The sequence below is a fragment of the Molothrus aeneus genome, chromosome 1, assembly GCF_037042795.1.
Source record: "Molothrus aeneus isolate 106 chromosome 1, BPBGC_Maene_1.0, whole genome shotgun sequence".
Classification (NCBI taxonomy): domain Eukaryota; kingdom Metazoa; phylum Chordata; class Aves; order Passeriformes; family Icteridae; genus Molothrus; species Molothrus aeneus.
The window spans coordinates 44,229,902-44,255,142 of record NC_089646.1 but is presented as its reverse complement, the minus strand read 5'-3'; the positions used below and the strand labels follow the sequence as shown (position 1 = coordinate 44,255,142).

General features: G+C 38.9%; 1 protein-coding gene across 4 annotated transcripts in view; it reads right to left on the bottom strand.

The window, feature by feature from the left end:
• TMEM108 (transmembrane protein 108) overlaps positions 1–25,241 on the bottom strand; it is a 162,282-nt gene that overhangs the window by 85,532 nt on the left and 51,509 nt on the right. For all 4 annotated transcript variants that reach the window (XM_066571791.1, XM_066571797.1, XM_066571781.1 and 1 more), the window contains exon 3: positions 118–199. In XM_066571791.1, coding sequence (XP_066427888.1) covers positions 118–157 — 40 coding nt within the window. In that variant the 5' untranslated portion in view covers positions 158–199. The remainder of the gene's footprint in view (positions 1–117; positions 200–25,241) is intronic.

Below are 25,241 nucleotides of genomic sequence, written 5' to 3'. Positions count from 1 at the left end.
GAAGCAAGACACATGGTTAAATACTTCCCTGAATTGTGCCCTGCATAAATATTACTGTCTTACATAAGGATTTGAATAGTTTCTTTCTTACAGAATAAAAAATTAATATTTACTTACTAAACAGTTGGCAATAGAGGACCTGTAAGCTTCTCTTCATGGTATCATGTGGTCCTGCTGGTCTGCCAGTTTATTCATGATTCTGTTAAAAAAAAAAGTCAAGAGAAGGAGAAAATTATGTTTGAAAAATATAGACTGCCTTGTTATACCTGTTCATTACTAAGTCAGATGAAGCTTCACAGGAAAATTGTATTGATAAGCTTTGGGAAATTGCCTGACTGTCCTCTGCTTTCTTTGGCCATGCTCTCCAACAGCTTGGCAGGGAAGGATAGAGTCATGGCCAAACAAGGAAAAATTTCTCAAGAGTATGTGAAATAAACACACTGAAAATTACTTTTATGTCTTGATAAAATTAATTTCATCAGAGTCTTTTTAGTTTGGAGGAAGGGTCCCCAGTGGAGAAGCAAACACAAGATGCAGACACCACCAGGCAGATGTGCTGGGCCCATGGGGCTGTAGTTTTCTCCCTGAGCCTCCCCTTTTCACATCCCTCAAGAAGTACTACACAGAGAAAGCCCACCCCCTCCTTTCCCAATGAAAATTTCAGTGGTGCCAAAGCAGAGGAGATCCCAAACTCTGCTGAAATCTCTGCACAGAGGGCAGCTTTGTCCTGATATTTTGAGCTTTATTTCAGTCAGCTGTTGTAGGTCATATTCCTTCCTGATATACCCCATTGGCTACCTGGGCTGGAGAACCTTCTCTATGTCTCTAGACATTTTCTGTTTCTTCTAAATTGAACTGTCTTGGTGCAGAGGGGGATCTCATAATTCTTGTGCCTGCTGTCTGAAAATGTGATGTGGCAAAAACATGTGACCACCTTACCTCCCTGCCTTTGCCCACTTGGGAAGCATCTAATAATATTTTATGAGTCCTCAGATGGTATTTTCAAATACTTGACATGGATATTTTTCCACCTTGGTTTAAAAGATACTATGAAAAAATAAATCCCAATCATGCTGATATTAATTATTCACATTGTGTGGAAAATAAACGCATAAATCATAAGTGAAAAGCAAATGTGGTCCCAAAGCAATGCTGTGAGTAATGTCTCACCAAGTACCCAAAGACAACACAACACTCAAGCTCTTTTTTTCCAGAAAAAATAATTTGCTAAACATTCAGAACTAACTGTGAAAAGCAGGACCCTGAGATCACCTCCTTAAAAGTCCCCTGGTCAGGACCCTGAGATCACCTCCTTACAAGTCCCCTGGTCAATATTAAAAAGCATGTAGTATCCTCTAGCTTTCAGTTCAACACATTTTCATTTTCTGAACTCCTAGGGACATTTCTGAGTCATTTTAACATGCATAAAAATCTTTCAGGGCTTATTTAAAATGCAGTCTTGAAGACATGAGATAAACAAGTCAAACCAATGAATAACACCTTTGAACTGTATAAATGCTGCAAAGCTTGTGAAAACAGAGATCTATTTGACTTTTATGTGGAAAACTCAAAAGGATCATGACTTTTCTTGCCCATAACAAAAGATGCTTGGGTTTTGTTAATTTATTCCAAACAGAAATTTATGCACACAAATGCCATGTAATTGGATTCCTCCACACTTTCCATTTAACACTGGACCTTAAAAACATCTCTGTAACTTGCAGAAATGTCAGTATTTGCAAGGCATTTTCTCCTAAATGGATGCAATCACCTGTGAATTAGCCTATCATTTTTAATCAGAATTAGTGTCAGATTCATGCTATAGTTTTATCATGGAAACTTGCTGAGGGACTTCTGTTTACCCCTTTTTTCCTATGGCTTACCAAATGATGAAACAGATGTAGTAAAAAACCTCTGTCTTCATGTATAAACAGACATATAATCTATTACAGCACTCTTCAAAGATGCATATATTATAGGTCTGTGTTTAGCAGCCACTAAGATATTAATAAAAATATATGCAGGAAAAGACAAGAACAGATAAGCCACTGACAATGTAGAAACCATACACACAAGTACTCCTACAAAGTCCAAATGAATTAAGTTTGTATCAAAACAGGATTTACAAGCACTGACCCATGTGAAGTCATAAAAAACAATGGAAAAAAAGGAGAATCTGAAATTGCAGCCCTAAATCCACATTATTAACTTTGTATAATTTTAACTATGCTTGGCAATGAGGTGATGCGGTTCTTGGCTGTGAATCATATTTTTTTTTGTATTTCTCTCCCATCTCCATATTAATACCATCAATAATAAAGAAAGATATTTGCTCATAAATTCTAGTATTGTGGTTGAAATAAATTGCATGCTTTTGTGTACATATTTATTTAGGCCAGGAATTTACCCTGAGCTAAGAAATATGAACTATGGTGCATACGGACAAAGAAACAAAGGTTACCACTGGAAAACTTTACTATGTTCTTCTGTTGGTCTCAGTTAGAAGATTTATCCTTTAGACCACATGGCCATAAAATTATATATAGAGAACTCAGTGAACATATATAAATGAAATATTGCCATGAATGTCTCAATTTCTTCAAAGTCCTGACTTGGGCTTAAAAGAAAAGAACATTTCAGTCAGAAGGGACCCACAATGATCATCTAGTTCAATTAATTTAAATCTAAACATTCTTAAAACATTTTTTAAAACACTTTTCTCCCACAGTTTTTAATACCTTATTTCTTGCGTACAGGAAATATATCCAAAACAAGGATTTGTTTTATTGCGAGGCAAGAGACATCTAATGAGATTTATTTGTATAACTTTGGAATCCCAGGAACACCTGTGATGGTTTTCCAAAGGCAGAGACTGCTTGCAATGACTATCAAGGCTGCACAAAGTTGAGGCAGATGAACCAGCCCAGCAAGTCCTTGAATCAAGACCTGAGTTGAGAACAGAGGAACCACTGCTGAACCCACCCAGGTGAAAGCTCCAGCAAGCCCATTATCCTGACTTAAACATGAGCTGCCAGCAGGACAGCAGGGAAATTATTTGTGAAGCAGCCTCAGTGCAAGGTAATCTTTACACCCTGGCATAGATTGCTCTATCTCCAGTAAGCCTGAGTGGAATAAATTACCTAAGGTGTCATATTTTTTTTTAACTTGAGAATACTTATTCCTTACTTATCTCCTCCACAACATACAATTTCAGTCTTTCATTAGATCATTTAGAATCTCTTTTTCAAGCTGAGGAATTCCTGTCTTTTTTCTTTTTTCATAAAGAAGATGTACCTAATAATAATTGTCATGCCTTAAGCTGTACTTATCCATTCCAGTTCAGATCTGAGGAGAAAGGAACAAAATTGTATGCAGTCACCAAAATTTGAATGTGTACTGGAGTTTCATATTGCACAATGATATTTCCTATTTCTGCTATGGTCTCTTCCCAGTTGTGATTATGATTCTCTTTGTCTTCATCACTGCTCCTGAGGTCTACTCCACTGTTTTACAGAGCTGCCTGCTAAGTAACAACAACTCCTCTGAAGCCTTTCCTCAGGTAGTTGGATCTTGGACTAATTTTTGCTTGTGGAGGTGACTTTGCAATTATCACCACGAATTTCATCTGCCATTTTTGCCACACAACCATTTACTACGTTGACTTTTCTGAGAGATGGCAATGAAGGGCTGAATTACTGTTGTTCTTATTATGATACTGCAAATATGTACCTATCATATATAAGGACTTCTGAAGTTGCCACAGTTTCTACAATAATTCCTTCCAATCATGGAAATTCTTCTGTACCACTAAGAAGACAAGCAAAATCTTATGGTCAGACATTTCAATAGCTGCAGAGGAAATCTCCTTTCTGAGTATCAAGCCATGTCCAGCCATCACAATACTCTTCTCAGGGCCCTGTGGGTTCATTTATTTATCACAATCAAGGAAGGTTACACATTGGCTGGTAGCTGAGAGTGCTCTAGTTCACCAACCCATGTTCTCTTAGCCATTTGAGAATGTAATTTTAGGCACTAATAGATTAGCAAAGCTGTGCACATGCAAATGGAAAATGCTGACACACAGCCAGTTCCTGACTTTGGACAGTTTAATTTAAAACCAGAGTACCACCACCTGTTTTAAATACACAAACTGTCACTTAACAGAAAAAAATTATGAAGAATGAGCAGAAATAGAAGTGGTCTTGGAAAAAAACTTAGCTGGAAAATGTGTGCTAAACTTCAATATTCCAGAATCTAATGTGAGTCTCTGAGTTTTGTATCCATTTTATACTCTTCACTCATTTCTTCAACACCTCCCTGAGGTTTTTTGGGAGTTGACTTCTCCAAAATATTAATTCTGAAACATACTGAGTTTTAATGTTCGAGAAGCCATTCTGAGTATTTGAGGAATTATCTGATACAACTATACCTGATCCCTGAGATTTTTTTTTTTAAGTATTGTAAAGTTAATTTCCTAGATTTTGGTCTCCAAGTGAAAGGGCATATTCCCAAATCCTCTGAACTCCCTCTGAAAACCAGGAAATAAAAGTGTAATTATGACTTTTGTTTCAGTTCTGCATTGCAGTTCATACTGGTGTACCTACTGACATACTCTGAAACAGAGCAATAAAGTTAGTGCAAGTTTGTAGTCAAATCAATGTCAACTTTGAAATATTCATCTTCCATATTTAAATTAGACAAAATTTGTATCCAGAAAAGGTGTCATATACCTAACCATCTAACCTATTTGTGTTTAAAAATACTGGTTAAGCACTTGCTGTCTGAAATGGACTTACGTATTTTGCATTTTTTAGTACACAATACTTCACATATAGTTTATCTTACCAAGATGATGAATAGATGTGTGAAATCCCTGTGGACAGCTAGCAATATTGTCTTTCACAGTAAGTGATCCCCTCAACATCTCAGTTAAATTAAAGAGGACAATGAAGACATAATGATGGATTGAAGACAAAAGAGTCCAAAAGAGCAGACAGCTCCCAGCCATTCATTATGTCTGATGGGAAAAAAATGCCATCCAGGCCTTAAATTAAAGAAGAAATAGAGGAGAAAGAACAGAAGATGCATGTTGAGGCAAAGCGAACAGTCAGTGGAGAACTCTTTTTCTTGTCTGTCGAATGGAAACCAGGAGACTAAAATTAAGAAGCTGAAAAATGGTGATGAAAAGAAGAGACAGGCAAAAGACACGTCACTCCCATCCATGAAGCACATAAACCTTATTATGTTACTTCTGACTGCCTTCTCTCTGCTATGGATCCTTCTGGAAATAAAATGATACATCACAGAAAGTTTTCAACAATAGTATTTCTCCAGAAAATGGAAGAGAAAAAGCAGAATCAGAAGTACTTCCATCTCCAATCTTTTTTGACTCCCCTATCAAGGAAACCCAGCCTTGATCCTTTCAATATAATATTGCCCCAGGATGTTCACCAAATTTCTCATAAGACATCAACAGCAGAGGCTGCTCACTTACAACTCAGGAGAGCTGAGACTATCCCCAGGAGTTACTCCCCCAGTGTAATGTCCACCACCATGGTCTTCATCCACTGCATCCCACAGGTTAGTCACAGTGGGTGTTCTGGTATGCCTCATGAAAGGAAGCAGGTGTCCTCTTCTTGACTACACACAGCTCAAGCACAACTCTGTGTTTTCTTTGTGTTTGTTTCTTAATTTTATGGCCTGCTCCCACAATCCAGATGTTATTTTGCAAAATTTTGTATCCAAAAAAGCCTCAGGGCATGCTAATAAAAAGATGATTAACTTGCAGCAATAAAATTCCTCCGAGCAGGAATTCTCTGTTCTTGTTCAACATGTGCCACATTGTTTGCTGTGATTTATTTCCCACTGCTTGGAACGTGCAAACCACTGTTATCATCTTTCTTCATAACATTCTGAGTGCATATTTTTTTATATTTATGTCCATTTTATACTTAGATCTTTCAGCACTTTTTGAAGTAGATTCCTCTTTGCAGATTTAAGAATGAGCAATTCACATCTACTTCCACTGTTACCCAGAAAAGTGTACACCCTTTGCTTTCCTAAGGTCTCCAGAGAGTGGGGTCTACCCTCAGGGTATCACAGCTGATCAAAACCAGTCTTGGTGGTGGAGTGCAGGCCTGTCATATGTGCATAAGGAATAGTCAGGTGGGATCTGAACTAGAGCTACTACATGCTTTTCTTGCATTCTATGTCACACGAACTTGGAAGCAGAGAACCTCAGAGCATCCAGAACAAAAATAAAACCAAATAACCTTCCCAAAGCCTCTCCCCTCTGAATTCAGATGCACAGCATCTACAATCCCCACTGGGCCTGAGGCTGGCTGTGGTTTTCTTTGCATTGGTGTTTGGATCCATACCTCCCCATTAGCACAAAGATAAACACCAGTCAAGGAAAACAGAGAGAAAGCAGTGTCGATATACAGGGGAAAGCCTTACAGCAATTGTTCCCTCTTCCTCAGCTTCCCTGCTTCATCATTAACTACTGAAGTCCCCATCCCTCATCTCTCTAACACAACAGTTCCGACTCCTATGTTCCCAGAGCCCTCCTCCCAGCTGTGACAGTGCTTTCATGAACAACTCTAGGCAAGATGCTCACTTAAAGACTACTGTCATTCCTGTGGCGAGTGGAGGCCATGGCCAGCTAGCTCACCCTTCACCATCTTCCTTTATTCACATGTCAGACCTGGGGCATGCTGATGAAAGGGAGAGGGAAGAAAGGAACTCTTGTGTTTTACTGTCATAAAAATAGATGGGCATGAAGAACCTCACGTCTAAGTGACCATGGGCAGGGGAAGGACTTAGTCAGAAAAGGTTGGGTAAAACTACTGTTGCCTTTGGCTATTTAATGCCTTGGCATCTATGGTCATCTCATGAAAAATCACTGAACAGCAATCACTCAAAGGGTAGGGAAAACTGAGAGGAAAAATACCAGGGTGGAAATGAAATGCCATTTCACAAGAGACATGACCATTCTGGAAAAGCTGTGATGGCCAGGGTCACTCTCTTGGCTGATTATAACTGAGAAATCCCAGAGATGGAGATCAGAAAAACTCTAAAGCCCAAGGCTGCTAAATGTCCTTTACACTACATCACTGGTGCAAGGGACTATTTCTTGACTATTTCTTTGTTCCTAATTACCTACCATTAGCAAATACTTCTTATGGCAGCTCCAGTGGGAGAAAAGTCTGCACAGTTTTTCTGGTTGTTTCTTGTTCCCAATAGTGAAAAGACATGACTCTATGTGTGTCTGTCTGTCCAGTTTTAGTATAAGAAAAGAAAAAGCCCTTCCTTTACTTCATTCATGTCTGCAGAGCCCTGAGAAGTTAACATCTTCATAAAGATCAAACTGACTTAGCTGCTGTAGGGACAATCAGAATTTTGTCATTAATACATATTAGGGGTGGGCAGGGGAAGACTTCTGTGCTAATTTTAAAACTTGTACATGGCTGAATATAAAACATCCAATGATGAAATAGTGAAATATTTTTGTGAAATCCCTGTGGACAACTAGCAATATTCTCTTTCCCAGTAAGCAATCCCCTCAATACATGAAAATATATGGGCATTTGAAACTTGGATAATGAAATTTTATTTCATTGAAATATGAAATTGAAATACCTTGAAAAATGCTGTTTTGGGTAACTGAAGGAAAAAAGTCCAACTTCTCTGAGTTTTTGTGAGAATAATCCTTCGCAATGCAACATGAAAAAAGAAAGTGGAACAACTGAGTCAAGAAAGTTGTACAGAAAAAGTCCATTGTGAAAAGCATTTTTCACTGTCCTCTTAAAAAGACTTTTTTTTTCAAATGAAATATGACAAATTTAAGACTAACTTGTGTAATTTTTCAAAATTTTCTTTGTGGGTCTTATGACAGCCAAACTAAAGAAAATCTTTTAATATTAATTTCAAGCTCATGATGAAAATTTCACAGGCTGCACTATGCCAAGGAAGCATTCAGCAGTATAAATTGCCTGCTCTTTCATAGAAGAACTTGATAACCACTGGAAGCTCTCCTGCTAAAAGACCTTTCTGGCACACAAGACTATATTAGTAAAGATGTCTCTATAACTTCTGGAAAAATAAAGAAAATACAGCCTGTTTATCCTTGTCACTCACAGCAGGGAATGGATGTAGAAACAAGCTCTACTTCCACACCACTCTTGTGATGCTGGGTTTTCCCTGGAGGATTTCCTGTGGTGTCTCATGGGCCTCAGGGTGTCCACACTGTGGATGTGACATTTGATTTACACACTGAAACTCCCTCTGCAATGAGCAAGTGGATTAGCTTCTCTGAAGCCTGGTGCTTGTGCCCTGTTTAAAATGCCTCTCTTGGAGGAAGAGGCCCATTCCTTTTTTGTGGGGCTGTTTTTCTCCACTGAGTTTCAAAGGGCTGAAGGTCAAGCAATTGATTTCAACCCGTAACACTGAAAATGAGGATGCCAACATCTGTAAAAGGAATCTCACCCAGAGCTTTCTCCAGCTACAGGGATTTCAAGGCTTATGGGGTTAACTTCTCTGCAGCTGTGTTAAACTATTCTCTTGTTCCCATTATGTAGGGTATACAATTAAAAAAGACTTAATGTAAAGGACAGGCAAGCAAATAGCTTTGCCTGCATTGTAATAAACACAGGAGAGTTGAAAAAGGGTTTACCTTTCTGAAGCAGCTGAAATCAGGCTTTTCACATTATTCACCTTGATTAAATGCAAGTATTTCAAGTAGATTTAAAAAAGCATGCAAAAGAGAAGGTACAATTTTCCCTCTTTTATAATATGGTACTGTATTCCTAAGGTCGATTGACTGGGTCAAATTTTCAAGAATGGAAAGCATCAGCTATACACAAAGAGGAGTATGCATGCTCCGTGCCTCTGAAATTCCGGCCAAAATATCAGTTTAATAAAGATGCTCCAAAATGCAAGCAAATCCTGTGCTGTCAAACATACCTGTATTGGAGTCCTGAAAACACTGTTACACACACCCCAGATGGCTTCAAAGGAAATCTATAGCAGAGATGGAAACATCTCAGTATAACATTTTAACTGCAAAATCATCTTCCCTTTAGTGAATGTCACAATTACCCAGCTAAACAAATAATCCTTAAGACACCACCACAAAGGAGGCTCAATATTGTGCATCAGCATTATCTGATTTACAGTGAACTAAAGATGCAAGCTAGGAGATGAAAGTGCCTCTAATTGTTTTGACAAAAATCTCACAACACTGGGTTTTGGCTTTGAAAACTTCATCTGTAAAAAAGGTCCCTTGTACTAACTTTCCTCAAGAGACTGTAAAGATTAATGAGATTGAGGGATATGAAAGAAGAAAAAGATCAAGATAAGCTAATTAAGTTTTGGATCATCTCTAGGGGAACTTCAACTGACCTGCTGGAAGATAAGGACAGCAGACCTGAGTCCAAGACCCATCCACTCTGCCTTGCCTCTCAGCTTCCTAGGCTGGTTTACATCTACAAAGCACAGAGAAATAATCACCAGTGAAGGATGGCAGTGTAGAGCTCTTCTGGCTCCATCAGATGCTGAGCCCAGCCCACAGAACCAGGCTTTCTGAGAACTGAAGATGGGTGAAACACAAGAACTTTGAGTCAGGTCAGAGTGCCCTGCCTGTCTATTTTGGTTGTGGCCCATCCTATTGTACCAAACAAGATCTCACAGTTAAGGAAAACATAACCATTTCAGTTATCAAAAAAATTAAATAAAAGCAATGCATTCATTATTCTAATTTTGAATTGCATATATATATTTGTGGATATATGTATAGATGATAGCTATGTTTTCTGTTTGTCTTTCCTTCTCTGTTTATACTAGCATGTGTCTCAGTGACAAAAGATAACAAAAAAAAAAGAAAAAAGAAGAAAGGAAAAAAAATTAATAAAACTGTACAACATATATCCTTTTTCTTTTCAGTCAAAAGAAAATCATATTAAGTTTCCTATCAAAATACATGTTCAAGATTATTTCCATGTCAGTTTTGGATTGGATGTTTTGAACCAGCTCTAATCATAATGTGTGAGTACAGCATAAGGATTTAATTTCACAATGACAGGTTATAATAGACATACACAAGTACCTAAAATTGAAAGAAACATTTTATTATAATTGAAAAAAGCATGGTAGGGAAGCATAACCACCTTTTCAATTCTTAACCATTCAGCCTCAATGGTACATTAATGTATTTAATACTAACCTATATTGCTAGCTTTTTTAACAGACCATAAATCCCAAGAAAACCTAACTTGGTTTATATAAATATTTTTAGTAAAAATATCAGTATGGTAAACAGATGTGAAAGTTTGGGCATTTCTAAGACCTTCTTGTGTGCTCTGCAAGATTCTCTTGCCCCCATGATAGGATGTTAGTTCAGGGGCAATTCCAACTGAAGTGTTTGCTGGTTTCGTTTGCTCAGCTATTTTAGAGCACACACTCATCTTGAAATGAAGTCTATTGGTTCAAAGACAAAGTCTGTCTGAACCAGCTTCTTCTATGAAATTATAACAACTTCAGCTCTGAGAATAGGAACATCTTTGGCAGATCTGGATGGATGGATGCATAAATGCATAATCATTTGACACAGAAAGTAAGACAATGTCTTGACCTACGTCTCTGGTTAAACCTCCTTTTAACAGAGCCATTTACTACCTCCTTTATAATCAGACATTCAATATGGTAAGGAGAGAAGGGAGATAAAGTGAGCTCTGAAATATGACTGCACTGCTTTGGCAGGCTGATCAACACACACTGGAAAGTAGAACAGTACACCTGCTTAGGCTTGACATTTCATCTCAGAGTTTATCATAACCGTGTCTAGTTCAAGGGACACCATTTATTTATCCTCAACTTTCCCAGGGTTTGATGTCAAAGGAAGAAATGGCCACAGAAAAAATAGGAGAGTACCAACCAGTGATCCAGACATTAATAACAACCCTTTTTTATGGAAGACTATTTTCCACACCATTTTGAGACAGTGGGTGGAAATAAATTTAAAAAAAAATCACATGGCATCACACAGAAATATAGCCACATAAAAATTTAGGTTTGAAGGAAGGTGGCAGGAAATAGGCTCTTGGTAATTTCCAAATTATTCATTCTTCTGCCGACAAGGTTACTGTAGTGCAAACACTGAATTTCATTTGAAAATGCATGTAGTGCTGTCTGATTCAATAGGAAGAATTTCCAAGAAAATTAAATGTCAGAGCAGCACGGCTTATTGGTTTTACTCAATGTAAATTCACTTTTTATGCAACTCTGAATAATAATAATGCCCTAGTCTATGTCAATGTGTGATGTCTGCAACTTGAGGCTTTGGAGAGGAGCTCTGAAGGCAAAAGAAAGAGAGGTAGGGTAAGATGATTGGGCAAGATGCTAACCTGGCACTGACAGAGATTTAGCTCTACATGACAGGTCTGAAGCTTTAGAGAGGATTTAGCACGCAGATCACTGTGTGTCTTATTTTCTTCCTTTTCAGTTTGTGCAGCCAGCAAGACTACTACTGGCTAAACAGCTCATCTTCCCTCCTTCAAAAGGTTCACTGGCATGTACAGAGGTGCAAGTAAGCCAGAAGGAAAAGCATATAAAAAAAAAAGGGAAATCTCAAAACACCAGCATCTAAAAACACATTATCCTGTCAAGTAAGATTATGCTCAGATGCACAGCTTATTCTAATAGGTTAGTGAAAACTCTATTTACTGCTTGGGACTGTGAAGTTCTTCCTCGGGTGAAGTTCTCCCTCAGGTGAAGCCCACTGACCCTGACAGGAGATTTCAGCATAGATTCAGTATCTGGCTCAAGATTCATAAAGCTGTGCAAGCAAATACCACCATTTCAAGAAGGTTGTTATTTTTTTTCCTGACTAGTGTAAGGAAGAGTCTAGACAGGGAAAGAATAGAAGTGCTTAGGTGAAGGACTGATAGGTGGATTTCATAAATAAACATGGGCCTAAATAGCTGACTAGAGCTAAAATGTGAGGACCATTTCAGGTGTGTCAGATACTTTCTGCTACACCGCAACTGAGATGGGCTAAGCCATGTTCTGAGCTGCTGACCACAAATCCAGAGTAATTCCAGTGACTCTGTCCCACCACAATGGGACTCAATATGAAAATGAACTGATGAAGGAAAATGGGGAAGAGTGGGGAACAGAACAGGAGAGGATGTGGGGGAGACCGGATTGTTACAGCAGGATTTTTGCAGGTACAGACTTCAGTGAGACACCCTTCTCATTGTGAAAGCTAATAGAGATTATCTTCTATTTGTGCATCTGAAAAATCTTCTCTCTCCCTTTCTATCCTTCTCTTTTCCTACTAAAGAAAAAATTTTCAGTGAAACAGAGACGACCTCCTCCATGTCCTGCTTGATTGCACCATGGCTTGGCTTCTACAGGCTGTAAAAAGTTGGGGAAAACATGCCGTGTCTTTTGGGTGCAATGTGCTTCTGAGCCATGAGTTCAACCTTGCAAGGACAAAAACAGGAGATGTCCAGCCATAGGTGTTTTGTGTGACATGGTTTCCGCCTTATCCCCAAATCAGCTCCCACAATTTGAGGCCAGCGAGGGACACAATGAAGGATCCTTTTCAAATAAAATTGCAGCTTCTCTCTGCTTCAGGAGCCCCTGCCCCTGTGTGCTAAGATTGTCACAATAGAGTTACAGAAGATATGAATCAATATGAAGGAATAAGAGCTCTTTTGGTGCATCTATTCCAGCAGGGCAAGAAATCTGCACTGCCTCTAGTCTGTACACACTGTGACAATGCAAATAATAAACTCACATACCTTGATTTTTAGTCTAATATCCAGCCTCACTCAGTGTAAGAGCAAAGGCTGAGTGCACACATTCAACGAGTCAAGGTCACAACAAGAAGGTACTTGCTGTTTGCTGCATCTCTGCCTCACCACCGATGGCACTGGACAGTCCAACAAGACTGAGGTAAGGGCTTGGAAAACCACCATGTTTGTGCCTAGGGCAGTGGAAAGCTGCCCTGGAGAACTGGATTCTGTCTCTGCCACAGTGCCTAATGCCAAGGGAGTCACGAAACCCAAACTTCATGCAGGCAGTCATTAATTGCATCTTCTTTGTTTGCTTAGAGCAGAGCATGGAACACCTGTGCTCTGAACTGTGGAAGTGTGGAGCAATTCCAACTGTGATGGACTCAGCAGAAGCCAACTCCAAAACAAAGAGAGGATGACCCAATGCTGTTTCTTGAAACTCAGGGCATGAACATCTCAAGTTGGGCATCTAAATTAAATGTCCTTTGTTGACATTATAATTCTGTGCATAATTTTCCCTGGTGCATAATATCATTTCACCTTATCGGCACATTGTGCAGATAAATTCATTAATGTTTTTAAAGTGCTCGGATGCCGCAATAATGAGAGCCACAGAAGTGCTCCCCAGGAAATTAATAACTCTGGCTTCAAAGCTGGCTTTTTAATGATGTACAGTTACAGGAAGAAGAGGTGACATAATGAACTACTATGATAAAATAAAATATTGATTCATCTGAGCAGTGTTGACTGAAATCTCTCCATATTTCAGAGAGCTTTGCTTTGTACCCTTAAAAGGGCTTTTAGGTGTAACTTACACAGTCTAAAAACACAAAAAGAAAAACATAAATTTAAAAAAATTAAAATAAAAACAATCCTCCAGAGAACTGGAGCCTTTTATGTTCTGAGTCCAGACTTTAACCCTTGAGCTGACACCTGACCTTGCCTTACTGCTAGTCTGGTCCCTACTGCCAGAATCCTGCCCACCTCTCTCTCTCCTGTGTATTGGTTTCATCCTTTCTTAAACATCCCATCCTCTCCTCCTCAGCACCCCTCTGTGCCTTCTCTCCCTGTCTCACCACGTTATCTCCACATATTAACAATCTCTTTGTCCCTTTCTTAGTTTCCCTTCCATGGGGACCATACCTCAGCTCTGTCCTTTCTTAATCATTTCCGTACCCAAGGCAACCACTTAGGCCATAGCTACAACCTTTGTATCTCCCTCATCTGAAGCATGTTCCCTACTAACCAAATCCTAGCACAGCTGAATTGCAAAATTTGAAGAAACATACATGGATAAAGATTTTTCGGACCAGAAGGCAATCTAATGTGGCAGTTTTCCACTAATATGAGAAAAGCTCTAACCTTGACTTCCACTAGAGAAATCTTAGTCTTTGTCCTGCATGGTCCTCTCTCCCTGATAGATTCCAACTTCCTGATCTGTGATACGGAAATTCCACATAATAATACAAGGTACTGTAATGTGATCAAACATGATTGCCCATCCCCCTGTTTTGTTAATTTCTTTTTCTCTCAGAGACTAAATTATTCTCACTTAAATTAAAAAAATTACAGACTAAAATAGGCATCAGGCAACCTTTACCAGACTCACTTGTCTATATTTTTCTGCATTCAGGAAGACTCTGACCCACCAAATCAGCAGGCCCTCATGTCTTTGCAAGGAGACAATTAAACCATCAAGAAGGGGAAGTCCTGTAAATAAATGTGTCTGATTCTTCATATGCTTCACTCCAAATTATGTGAGCAAACTTTCTGGCTTCTGATGGACCATATACAGAGAGGTGAATTATGATTTGCAGGATTTATCACTGAAGCATTCTTCAATCTCCTTCACATTGAAAGATATGAATGCAAATCCTTAACTGAAATATATTTAAAGAAATTAAGTAAAATAACATATGGAATACTTTTGCAACAAATGCATTAATTGTATGCAAACTGAATTAAGTCTTTTATTAGCATGTAATTGGAAGAAATATTAATACATTATTTTAATTTGAAAAATCATAAGTTAGAAGCTTTGAAACAGAAAGCTGCATAATAGCAGCTTTAACATTAAGATGTCATTGTAAAAAAGAATGTATATAATGAACTCAGAAAAATAGAAATATAACTGCCTGATCCTTTCCTTGTTTCTTGTACATCTGCATTGGAGTTTGTCTATTGTTATTCAACTAGCTAATCATCATCTTTTGTGTGGTGTGCCTGTGTTTTTACTCCAAGAGGCTAATCTGTGAAGACATCTGTTATTTGGTAAATAATAGGCCATTTCAAGTCTCAAAGCCCTGGAAGGCATTTCTGAAGAAGGAGAAGTAGATACATCTGTTCCCACCAGGTAGGAGTACAACTGAGCATGCTGTAACACAGCAGAACAAAACTTTCACATGCTATTCACCAGAAGGCTAAATGCACATGGAACAATGCAAACAAAGAGCAGTTCTGGAGTAGTTTGTTCGGGCTGGAAGTGAGATTGACTTTATATAAACCATTTAATGTTTTCTTGAGAAAACAGTGCATCTCACACCAAAGAACAGTGGGATTTGTCATAGTGATCCTGGATCTATAAACCAGGCATAGTCACAAAGGCAGTGGTCCACTAAATCTGATGTTCTTTTGTTGGAAAAAGTCAATATTAGACATTTTGAGGGCAATGTAGATGCTTGATTATTCACTTGGAAAGAAAATCTTGTGCCATTCCTCTCTAATAACTTACCTGTATGAACCAGTTCTCTCTGGATTCCAGTGAAAATATACTACGTCTGCATTATCCATGAATCAATTGCAGCTTTGAATAATCCTTCTTTCACAGATTCAGGAAAAAAAACAGGACATATCTTTATGTTAGAATGCCTAAGTAACTTAGCACGCAGCGCCTGAATTGTGCAAACTTCCATTTCTTAAATCTTCATCACTCTGTCAAGTCTTTCCCATTGTGCTATGAATGCAGATGAGACCCAGATATTCAGATTTATCTTACCTAGGGTCTGTGATGCTTTTACTGACATCTGCTCTGAAAGCAGGCTGGCCATGCAAACAGCACTACAGATGTCAGTAGGTGGACAATTCATATATGTGAATTTAACATACGTGCAAGTTCCTTGTATTTACACTTTGGAACTGCATTGTGGTATTTTCAGGGACCCCCAATGAAGGGAGGAATGATGCATCTGACTCCATGTTCTTAGAAAGCTAATTTAGTATTTTTTGATCTATATTATATTAAAGAATACTATACTAAACTATACTAAAGGATACAGAAAGGATACAGACAGAAGGCTAAAAAATACTAATAAAAACTCATGACACTCTCTTCAGAGTCCAACACAGCTTGGCCCCTGATTGGCCAATAATTCAAAATAATTCACAGCAGAAACCAATGAACAATCACCTGTTGGTAAACAATGACCAAACCACATTCCAAAGCAGCAAAACACAGGATAAGCAAATCAGATACTTATTGTTTTCATTTTTCTCTGAGGCTTCTCAGTTTCCCAGGCGAAGAATCCTGGGCAAAGAGATTTTTCAGAAAATATGATGGTGACACTGCACTTGCCACAAACTGCAAATTCAAGGAGTAATGTGATTCTTACTCCAGTTTCACCTACTTATGCATTTTGGAGAATCATTGCTTACACAGGAGTTAAAGTTTTGGCTTGTTTTTTGACTGCCTCAGCTCACAGGCCTAGAATACTGCAGCGTTAGCAGAGTTGATGCAGTGTTGCCCCAACCTCTGATTTGTCAACTGTGGAAATATTAAGCTGAGGAGTGACATATGATGTTGACACTTTCTGATGGTGTGTACAACTGAAAGTGTTGTTCAGTGAGATGAGTTAGATATTTTTCACACCCCAATTTTTTTTTCTTTTATTGAGGCTTCAGATATTTGACCACTCTCCTTGGATGGAAAAATGGCCTTTCAACTCTTTTCACAGAAAAATAAGGCTCCTTCCATTTTGATGGTTAAACTAGTTATCCACAGCCTAGGTAAGTACTTTAACCATCAGTCTGCTGAGTACTCTAACAGGGAAGGCTTCCTTCCCTGCCCTCCCAGATCTGTTTTTCCATTTTGTATAAATAAGACATAAAACCTAAGTCTCCTTTCTGTAATGAGAATGCCCTGAAATCTCCACTAAACAGAATGATGAGCTTCTCTCTCTCACTCTGGCCATGAACACTGAACTATATTTTTGAGACAAAACAGCTATAGCAGGACTAAGATGCACAGATTGACTCCAGCCTGTTAATTTACACTTTAGGTGAAAAGAATAAAATTATACATAGATTTAAAGTTCAGATAGTTATTTCCTCTCTCTATTTCTTGACTGAGACATCTATGTTTCACATTAACAACCTGAGATTGTGATCAATATTAAATCCTGTTCCAAATGTATGCTCATTTTATCAGAGATATTAAGCACAGGGATGCAAAACCACTGAGCTACTTCTTGTGTTGAGAATGTTTTGGCTACAGCAAGAGTCAAGAAAGACTACAGATGCTGCAAATGATTAGCAGGTGCCTTGAAAGCCTCCCTGTGTGATGGAATGATTCCAGTCAATGTCACAGTGTGCTTTCACCTTTAATATATGCCATAAAAGCATCTTGAATGCACATTCAGTCTGTTTCTCCACACGAAAGGCAGGGTTTCAAGCATCCTAAAGGTTTGGGAATGGCAACAACTGCTGCTCCTAGATACCATCTACATACAAAGAAGTACCTCCCCAAGGAGCCAAGAGCTGCAAGACACATTCACCTTACACATCAGGGTTACAGCTACACAGCCTTTTGCAGATAAGCACAGACATATTTTACTGACAATGTGAGCTGACTGAAGGCAAGAACCACACAGTGTGGCACTATGATCTAGGGAATAAATCCAGCCTCCTGAGAGAGCTTATTGGATCAAGCACAGCTAAGGTAGCTGCAGGGCTTCCCATTCATTGGGGAACTCAAGATCAAAGTGAACTCAGACTGGTCTGCAAAACTCCATCAAAGGACAATGAATAGGCAGGAAACCCTACTCCTGGTAAGAGATTTCTCTGTAAAACATGAAGTAATAGCTCTCTGTGGAAAACAGATGGATCCTGGAAGAACTGAATTATATATTTATGGCATGAAATGCTCTGCAGATGAAGACGGAAACATTGGAAATGTACTTACAACAAAAAAAGATCATTATTAATGACATAAAACACAATAGATCACACACAAGTTTCCCAGCAATGGTGCAAATATGGTTTATAAAGTTGTGACCTCATCAGTGGCTATTCCTCTCTACCAATGTGGGACCCCTGCACATTAATTCTTGCTTTGCAAGACTCCAAATATTGCCTCCAGGTGTCTGGAAGAAACATTACTCTGTTAAATGGCAGATGTGAGGCAAGGCCCATCTTTGGGAATCTACTGTAAGCCATTTACATAAGCCTCTTTTTAATCTTAACAAAGTTGGGATGAGGTCATGTATTAATGACCCATCATATAGGATGGGTCATTAACCACAGGTTAGAGCAAAATCAGATCTGGGAACTTGAGCAGGGTCAGAAATCAAACAGACCCCAAGTTTGTCTTCCAAATGGGTACTGCAGTGGAACACATGGAGGAGATTCCTCCCCATGACATCTCTAGAACAACTGCATGTAAAATAATGCCACTCAGTCCTTGACATAGCACTGCCAAACAGATGCTAGCACTGAAGTACATTCAGGGATAAAGCTGATCAAAGAGTTGGTAAAATTATCTACAAAGAACAGTTTTAATAGACAGTGGATGAACAATTTATGGACACATGAAGTATAGAGATAGTGGAATCAAGGCAGAATCAAGACAAATTAAAAAAAAAACAAGAAGTATAGAGAAAATATCATACAGGATTTCACAGCACCTAGATACATTCTGTTATGGAATGGTTTTGTAAGACAAGTGGGGTGAGTAGAGCCAGCATATTATAAAACAGATAGGCAAAACATTTGGAAACATATTGCCAGTCAGAATTACTTCACAGGAATTTGGTGCCTGAGCAGCCCATGTGTCTCTGCAGCTTCCATTCTTCTATCTGATCACAATCAGTTCAGCTCTGCACTTGCTTTTCAGTCCACAAGAAATATTAAAATGAAATCTGGAGACACAGCTTGAAAATGCAAACAATGATCAATTAGCATCTCTCACCATACAATTTATTACCTTTCTTTTTCATGGCCTTTTCCATGCCCTTAAGTGCCACACTGATTTACTGCACTGCTCTGCTTAATTATCTCTAGTGCTTTATTTCAGAAGCAATACTATTCTTAGCTGTTTCTTTACTGGTAGAATTGCATTTGGAGAGCCAATTCCATCACCTGTTTCAAAGCTATAGCAGCAAGACCAGATCTGCAGTTTAGAAACAAGGGATACATGTCATGTATTTAGGAAAGAAGAAGCTGCTGCAAATTACAGAAAACAAATTCCAAAGTTAGTTTACACCAATAGGCCTGAGAAAAGTAAAGCTAGAAAGCACCCACCTCCTCTCTGGAAAATTATTCTTGAGGGTGAGACAAAACAACATTCAGATACCTGGAAAATTAATATTTTCTGAGTGTTCTTAACTCAATTACAGCACCCTGCAAGGAGGCTTTCACCTATCCCACCTAGGAGCACAGGAACATGCAGACTGGCACACGTGAGGACATGGTGACAGCCAGCTGGGAACACATCCAAAGTGGAAATCAGGAGACAGTCAATAAATAGCAGAGATTTTAGACCACACTAGAGTAAAAAAAAAACCATGAACCCTTAATTTTTAAAATGAAGCTCAGTGTGTCTGTCAAAGGGTAATTGATACAGCAGTTCAGACCGAAGGGGACTGGATTCAGAAGGGGCTCTGTTCCTGAAAAGGCTGTTTTGTTAAGGCCAAGCCAAATGACAATGACTTTGTAATTTCACTATTTGTGCTCCTACATAACAGTACTTCACAGTATGTGTAACATGTGAAAACTACATGATTTAAAAGTGGAAGAAAAAGATACAAGTGCCTAACTTCTATTAATAAAAGCAGTGTGTATGTTCAACGAGACAGAGATTCCTGCAATCCAAATCCACCATTGACAATAGAATGTGGACTCGATAATAGAATGTAGACTCTTGTAGTATTTACTCTTAAAAATCCAACTCTGAACTGAACTAAAAGTTGCAGAAATATCAGAAATAATGGTTTAATAGGCTCCCTACCACACATTCATGCTTAAAAGTCAAGATTTGCCAAAAGGTAACAAAATATTAACAAAACGGGAAAGACCTGTTGTAACAGCAATGTGTGATACCACTGAATAAAACTTGCTTTTTTACTGCTGGACCTTGCATAAGGAAGAGTAACCAAGGTAAGAGGATATGTGTTTATGCAGAAGAAAAAACATATTAGGTAGCTAACAACAAAACAGGTTTGAAGGAAAATGTGATTTTTGTCTACTGTTAGAAGTCATGGCAAATACAATGCCATTTCTTAAATTATTCCTCATTTCCACATTCTTTCTTTTTTGTGCCAGTTGCTGCCCCTATCTCTAACAGGAAAGTGTCAGTGTCAAAAATGAGAGACATAGTATAACTGAAAATAAAAGTTAATTACTGTGGAAATTCAACTCCAGAGCTTTAATTAAAGCCTGACAAATGTATCATGGACCCCAGGCACCAGCATGGAGTACACCCATTACAGAGATTACTCCTCTTTCTATGGCCTCCCATGCTAACACAAAGGAAATATCAATCATGCCAGAAAATGGCTTTTCCAAATCAAAGATGCTGGGAATTATTCTATTACCTTTCTCGTAGATAATTTTCAGAGCTGCTGAGAGGGATTTTTATGCAAGAAAGCAGCATGTTAGCGTAAATTTTTGCTTAATTGCTAGGTTAATGTTAAATTGCAGCTTTTCTTTTAGGAAAAATGGCAGCTGATGAGCCCCTTTCTATAAACCTAAATTTCCTCTGTAACTTCTCAATATGTAAGTAGGTATGTGAGAGACAAACAGCTTCAAAATGACATGTGATGAAAAGAAGCAGAAGACACTGAGCTGCTTGTAGCAATCCTCTCATGGTGAAAACTGCATTGGACTCCATCTAGAATTCTTCAGCAAGCCTATGAATGTTTTTGCTGCCCTCCAACCAGCCTGCTCAGAAGAAATATTCCCACTGGAGTCCCCATTAAGAACTGTTTGGGATGAGTCACCTACCACAACATGGACAGTATTGTGTTCTTTTTTGGGGTCTAACCTTCCAGCCAGTTGCTGTGAGGGCACTGCTGAAAGAAGGAAAGGATTTCTTTTAGATATACTTTATAGCTCCACTGCAATTATTTTATCATCTGCTGAGCACTCAGAAGCAATGAACAATGCTGACAAGATAATAGAGTAAGAGAGATGAACATTCTTGCTTTTATTTGCTTAATATTTAAGGCTTGGGTTTTTAGGTGATCAAGAAGTAAAAGCAAAGTATGCTCAAATCTCAAGAGTTCTTTTCTTACTCCTTCTTCTGCTAAGATATTTAAATAAAATAAGGGGTGTACTTTCTCTTTCACAGCCCAGGTTCTCCCCCCTTTGATCCTAAAGCAATAATCCCACATTTATGAGATTATTTTTCGTTGCCATGGAAATTGACGATGTCAGAAATTCAGCATTATCATTCCTGTATAGGCAGGCAAGATGCAGTCCTTTTGAAAGACAGATATTTTTCAGACACCTCTCCCTACCCCCACCATCCTACACACAAGAGAGGTCACAGCACAAGAAGCAGAAGACAAGCATGCCGTGCACAACAAGATTCCCCATACAGGTCAGACTGGCAGTACTTTTAGGACTGTAAGGAAAGACCCATTCCATCCCAGTGCCACAGCAGACTCCACTTGTGGTGCCATGAACTCCTGATATAACTAGAGACAGAAGTGGTAGTTTGGGATTACAGGACCTTACCCTACAATGTAGTAGTCTAAAATCAGCCACTCCTTTCCCCAAAAAATCCAGTTTGAGGTTATTAAAAGCACTTTGAGATACAGCCTCTTTGTTCTTTGCATAGGCATCAAAAAGCACCACAATCTGTGAAGTGGGACTCCAGTGTTTCAGCACTCTCCCCACACATCCTGCAGTGAGGCACTACTTACCAACAGTCACTGGCAGGTATCTCAGGCTTTAGTAAATCCACAAAGCCACTCAGGAACAAAGGCACTCCCAGAGCATCCTGCTCTTACGTCTTGCATGTGCTGGTGGCTGATAAGCTATAGCACCCACAGCAAATCTGAAGTTGTTCGTCAGTAATGTCTAAACACCTTATTTTGTCTGCAAATTTACTCTTGAGTGTTAAGAGTTCTTGTTATGCAAAGAAGGGACAAAAAGCCAGGATTCATGAAATTGCATTTTCATGCAATCGTATCTGAAAAACATACAGCCATATCCTAGGCATATCCAATGAGTCTGACTTACACTCTTATAGGAATCAGTAAAAGAATTTGCACACAGCTCCCCAAAATTGCCCCACAGCACTCAGATCAACTCCCTGTTCTGATAAGTTCCCTTCTTCACAGTGATCCAAGTGCTTGTGCCAGGACTGGGGATAAAACTCAGTTCCTTCTCCCACTCCTTTTGCATTAAATCCTTAATGCATCCCCCTCCCAGGCTCAGCATGGTGTGAATAAAGTAACAATCACAAAACAACATTGTCTACATATTTTTGGTTATAACTCTCTTTTAATAACAAGATATCCCTAGAGGACAGCAACAGGAACCAAGGGATTTCAAAACCCCTGCAATATAACATCCAAGTAACAAAGTAGGTTTCTTTACTCTCCTTTGCTATTCTCTCAGGTCTGACCTAGAGAGACCAAGAGGTGTAAAACTCCTCATCTTTTCAGTCCTTGGATGCATTTATGAGACAGGCAAGGTTTCAAGCCAACTGTGATGATGACTGTTATGATGTGGACATCTGTTTGCTGAGACTGGCACATTTGTTTCCTTACAAATGAAAGGGCCGAGAGGAAGCCAGTTTTTAATCATCTTTATGGATTTACTTGACAATAATACTCAAGAAAATAAAAATTACACAATCTACATTCAGCTTCATAATTTTGGTGGTACAAAAAATATTTTAGCTACAGAGAATTTATCTCTTGAAGCCAGAAACAGTTTCTTGACCAAGCTTCCTATTATTTCATTCATTAGTGAAACAGACTTAATTTTGTAGCACATATCTGAAGGGTAAACAGCTATGCTGAGTAACAATTCATATTTATGACTCTTTTCCTGTATTAATATCATACTTATCCCATTTTCTGACACATTAGCCATGAGCACACATGGAAAAAGTACCTGTCCACCTTCTATTACAGAAGTAAGTTGTACCTGGATCTCATAGATGCTTTAAGCCAGATATCAGTGTAGAGGTGATGCTTACAATTGTTGGGATACATACACAGATTTACTTTTCTCTCTCACAATTTTCATATTTACTTGCATGTTTATTTCTCGCTGCTCTTTCAAGAAAGATGCAATCTCCAGTTCAATTTACTGAACAGCAGTTAAGAATATTACAGTTAAGAGTGTAGAATGACCACAGACCACCTACAGCAGCTACAGAAAATGGGCTTTATCACCAAAATGCACCTGTTTGTCCAACTAAACAGGTATTACCATTCACCAGCAACAGCAGACAAACTCATGTTCTCCTCTACAACCACCACTGGGATCAATTCTACTGAGTTATTAAGAGTGCCACAGAATTTCTCTGCCCATATGGACAGACACAGATGTGAATAACTCTACACTGCTGCCATACTGCTTAGGTTTCCTTCTCTGTGGACTAGGTGCAGATCTGCTCATCACACATCAGAAAAAACAATATCTTTCTCCCTTTTTTAAGGAAAAGCTTTGTTTAGCAAAACAAAAGCCCCGTGTACCTGAGGTTGTCAAGCCAGAGCTATTCCTAAGGGCTGAAATCACAAGATGTAAAGAATTTATTTGAAGAGGCCAAATTGCTTTCCTGAAATAAAAAGACCCCTAATACTCAGAGAAGACACATTTGTCTGTGTTTACAAACAAGGCCCCAGCCAAGCTATGATACCTGAACACGAATACACTGTAATTCTGACAAGAGATAGAAAGATTAATGTTCTTTAAGTCCAGAGGGAAATCCCTCCAGACATTGTTTCTAAAAGCTTAGAAATCAGCTTGTTTTTTTTCCCTGTGGTTGCTGCTATTCCTTAGCAACAAAGCCAGTCTGCTGAACATGGCTCTGCTCTAACACATTCCAGAAATAACTCACAGGGCTGGCATTGTTTGGACTAACAGGGGAAAACTAATCGGGTCATTTGCTGTGTGCTAGTGCTCTCCACCTGCTGACCACCTGCACATCCCCAGGACTATCCAAGGAATACCCACATGCCCTCACATGTGAGTGTGTGTGTGCCTAAACATACAGACATGTATCTGAAGAGTATTTCTAAGGGGAGATTTTCACAGCTCCTATGTGGGGGATGGAGAGAAAGATGGAGGAGGACAAAACAAAGGCTTTCTTCTGTCTCTAACAGAAGACAATAAGAGTTCTACCGAAGCCCCAAGTGCCTTCCCCACCCACCCAAGAGCTCCACAGTGGCCAGGAGGAACCTATGTCCTTGTCCTCGAGACAGCAAAAGAACAACCCTCTGTCCCAAACTGCAAACTTCACTCCTCACAAATGGAGACAATGCAGAGAGCAGCTTCTGTTCCCACACCCCTTCATCTTTACAAAAATGTGGATATAGCAGCTTCCAAAACCTCTGTGCTAATGCAAAAGCTCCCTTGTGGCAGTAGGGAGTGTTTGGAAACTTTGTTTCTCGCTTTTCAGGGCTTGCCAGTGAGATGGGGTTGCAGACCAGCACATACTACAGAATCCAATATTTTCCTCCTGAATGACACATCACTTAAATAAAGGGTTCCTTGCAATTTATCATAAAGGGCAGGATTTTTTTTTATGTTAAGAAAATTGCAAACACTTTCAGTATTTTTCTGTTCTACGCTGCAGTAAGGAATTTACACTTAAAATTGTAGTGGGCAAAAAAGAAGTAAAAAAAAAACCAACACAAAACCAAAAGCCCTAAACAAAACCTCACCTAATATCTAGAAAAGTGCAAGCTCAAATTGTTGCTTTGTCTGATTCAACCAGGGACTTGAATCCATAGCTCAGCTTCTCACGAGTGTCTACATCAGGAGGGAATTACATACCCTGGAGAGGGACATTCTTTGTTTAACATTGGACTTGACAACAGAGATTAGGTGAAATGGCTGTGTATTTTAGTAAAGCAACACTTTCCCTTCAATGCAAAAGTATTTTCTGACAAAATATATTGCATTTTGAACATTGAGGCTTGCTGTAATTCATATCTAAGAGGTCCAAGCTCGGTGCCAACGGGAGCACTGACTGCACAACACTTCACATGCACA